The sequence below is a fragment of the Asparagus officinalis genome, chromosome 4 (genome assembly GCF_001876935.1).
Source record: "Asparagus officinalis chromosome 4, Aspof.V1, whole genome shotgun sequence".
NCBI lineage: Eukaryota > Viridiplantae > Streptophyta > Magnoliopsida > Asparagales > Asparagaceae > Asparagus > Asparagus officinalis.
In genome coordinates this window covers 42,827,883-42,830,758 of record NC_033797.1, presented here as the reverse complement: position 1 = coordinate 42,830,758, position 2,876 = coordinate 42,827,883, and the positions used below count along the sequence as shown (strand labels likewise).

At 36.7% G+C, this 2,876-nt stretch overlaps 1 protein-coding gene across 1 annotated transcript; it reads right to left on the bottom strand.

The window, feature by feature from the left end:
• Positions 287–2,393, bottom strand: LOC109838580 (zinc finger MYM-type protein 1-like). The gene is made up of 4 exons (XM_020407015.1): positions 2,323–2,393; positions 1,570–1,657; positions 639–1,101; positions 287–600 (listed from the first exon to the last, which is right to left on the bottom strand). The coding sequence occupies exons 1-4, from the start codon at positions 2,391–2,393 to the stop codon at positions 287–289; spliced, it is 936 nt and encodes a 311-aa protein (XP_020262604.1).

Sequence of the window (2,876 nt, the reverse complement as noted above, 5' to 3'; positions counted from 1 at the left end):
AAGTATCATGTTATTAGCAAGCATTTCATCACCCATCTTGTTGCGCAATGATGTTTTTATGAGTTTCATTGCTGAAAATGCTCGTTCTGTGCTTGCAGTCGAAACAGGAAGAGTCAACACGAGCCGAATCAACCTATCAATAAGAGGATACCTTCTGGATTTTCCTTTACTTACCAACTTTTGGCATAATCCTGAGAGTGTAGTAATATTTTGAAAATCAGGATCACACCGCATATCATGCTCATAATGTTATAATTGATGCCTCAGCTAATAATTAATCTCCATTTCACTCAATTATAATTTCATCACTCTGCTGACAAGAACGACCTGTGCCCTTCACATAACGAGAACTCATATCGGGTATATCAATTTCATGTTTCATACAAAAGGATACTACAGACTGTAGAAAATTTTGCCATTTGTCATCACCTTTCAAGTCACAGAGAAGAGTTTTTGTGATAGATATAGAATCCATACCAGTTAAAATATCTTGATCTTTTCTTTGCAATGATTGACAAAGTACTTCTGTTACTCCCATTATTTCAACCATTAAGTGTAAGGTAAAAACAAAGTCAAATGAACCCATTGTAGTAAACCCACCACTAGCTTCTGCACGGATTTTTCTATTCAAAACCCACCACTAGCTTCTGCACGGATTTTTCTATTCAACCCATCTGCCTTTATAATACCAAGAACTTTCCACACGGGTTTATACAAACCAAGCAAACTACAAGCAGAAGAATAGTGTGAGCCCCAACGAGTAGAAGCAGGTCGTCTCAAAGTAGTCTGCTGATTACCTCCAGTACTTGTTTGTAATTCACCTCTTTCCATCAAATTTTCAACTTCTTCCCTTTGTGCAGCTCTTAGTTGTTGATTCCGCTTAGGAGAAACACGAACCAAATTCACAATGCAATTCAACATCTGAAAGAATAACTCAATGCCAGATAATTCGCCTGATGCTGCAACTAATGCAAGTTGTAAGCGGTGGGCAAAGCAATGAACATAGTATGCATATGGACATTCTTGCAAAAATAAACTTTTTAGCCCACTCCATGCACCTCGCATATTGCTAGCTCCATCATAACCTTGTCCTCTTATATTCTGTACAAGCAATCCCTTATGATCAAGTATAAGTGAACGGTGCCTCGATTGAGGCTCCAGTAATGTCTTTTTTGGAATAAAATGAAAATAAAGTTTTCATTCCCTTTCCAGACATTTTAGCTTCAAAATTAAATAGATTGTGATTAGGATATTAAAAGATTGCATGCATTAAGAAGCACATTAAAAGATTATGATATAGGATATTGAAATTGCTAATGACTACCTAGATAACATCTTAGTCTATAAACTAAAATAATTAACAGAACTAACAGAGAGAGAACTAACAGGCACAAAATAGAACTAACAATTCTATTTCATAATTTTCATCCATGATATGATTCCAAAATAACAGAACTAACAATTCTATTCTATAAACTAAAATAATTAACAGAACTAACAGAGAGAGAACTAACAGGCATAAACAGAATTAACAGATACAGAACTAACTAAAAAGAAGACAGAACTAACAGGAAACACCACAGAACTAACAGGAAGCGTCATAGAACTAACATGAGGGTGAGGGAGCTGGAGGAGGGCGTACCAGTCGAGGTCAAGCCTAAAACGTTGTGCAATCCAGGGCATCAAACTTCTTCAACCAGTATTGTTGAAACATCTACCTTGCATACTCTATATAAACAATGTCAATATCATTCACATGATCCTGGAAAAATATTTTTTTAATATATAGCTTGAGCTTAGATTGAATTAACCGAAAATGGCTTACCAAAATTTTACCCCATAGTCCCCCGCACAAATGGCTTGCAAGAACGTCTTCTCAATGTTGAGTCTGTGAGGCGAGGAGGAGGTCCGAGGTCGGTTCCGACGAGGATTTGGTCGTGGACTCAGGACGGTCATCGTCACTCGTCGGAGAGCTTGGGATCGGCGTCGAACGGTTGACTGGTCGAGGGCTTGCTCTGGGAGGCGACTGGGGGCGGTCGTCGGAGTCTCGGAGACTGGGGGCGGTCGTCGGAGTCTCGGAGAGCTTTGGGATTTGCGATCGTCGAAGGCTAGTCGAAGCCCTAGCTTTTTTTTGGCCAGCCCTTTTTCTATTCCCTGCTCGCTTCGTTTCGAAATATTGGGATTTGGGGGAGTCGGGAGAAATAAAAGGGGTGGGGCTGAATCGGCTGATATACGTGGCCAAAAAAATTTAAAAATTAAACATATAAAAAAAATCATTTTCTTGCCCTGGACAGCTGCCCAGGGCAAGTTCAACGTAGCTACGCCTCTGCATAGTTGGAACCATTAAGACGTTCTATCTTTGCCAGTTCAGATGCAATAAACTTACTAGCCATGTCGATAATAAAGCCGTATGATATTTCAAACAAAATTGATTTAGGTTGCAAAAAAATAAAACTAATATATGCTTAAACAACTATAAAAAAATAATGTTTTAATAATTCAAAACAGTAATTGATTCAAAAACTAACTAATTAAAAATAGTAATTGATGCTAAATTATAAATGAATTTTTTTAATAATGTTTTATCTAAAAAATACAGAACTTAAGCACAACAATAATTAAAAAAATTAATCACACAAATCTAATGCTGTCAAATAGTTTACAAACAAAGAGTATATTATAGAAGAAACTCAAATGGATCAAAAAAATCCTAACTATCATGCAACAAATTCCAATTGATGATCGCTAAAGAGAAAACATGTCAATTTGTGTAGCTGATTAAATCTCAGTATTACTAGAAGTCAATTAAGATCACAACTTTCTATTGTTAAAAAAAATAAAACTTGAATTATTGGCTAGGGGCAAGGTAAACGAAA

Excerpts from the sequence above, each read along its gene's own strand:
- LOC109838580 (XM_020407015.1), bottom strand. The coding sequence starts at position 2,393 with ATGGCTAGTAAGTTTATTGCATCTGAACTGGCAAAGATAGAACGTCTT. Across the intron at positions 1,102-1,569 it reads TTAGTTCTGTGGTGTTTCCT|AATATAAGAGGACAAGGTTA; the intron begins GTTAGTTCTGTC and ends TTGCTTGTACAG. Across the intron at positions 601-638 it reads AATCCGTGCAGAAGCTAGTG|GTGGGTTTACTACAATGGGT; the intron begins GTGGGTTTTGAA and ends CAGAAGCTAGTG.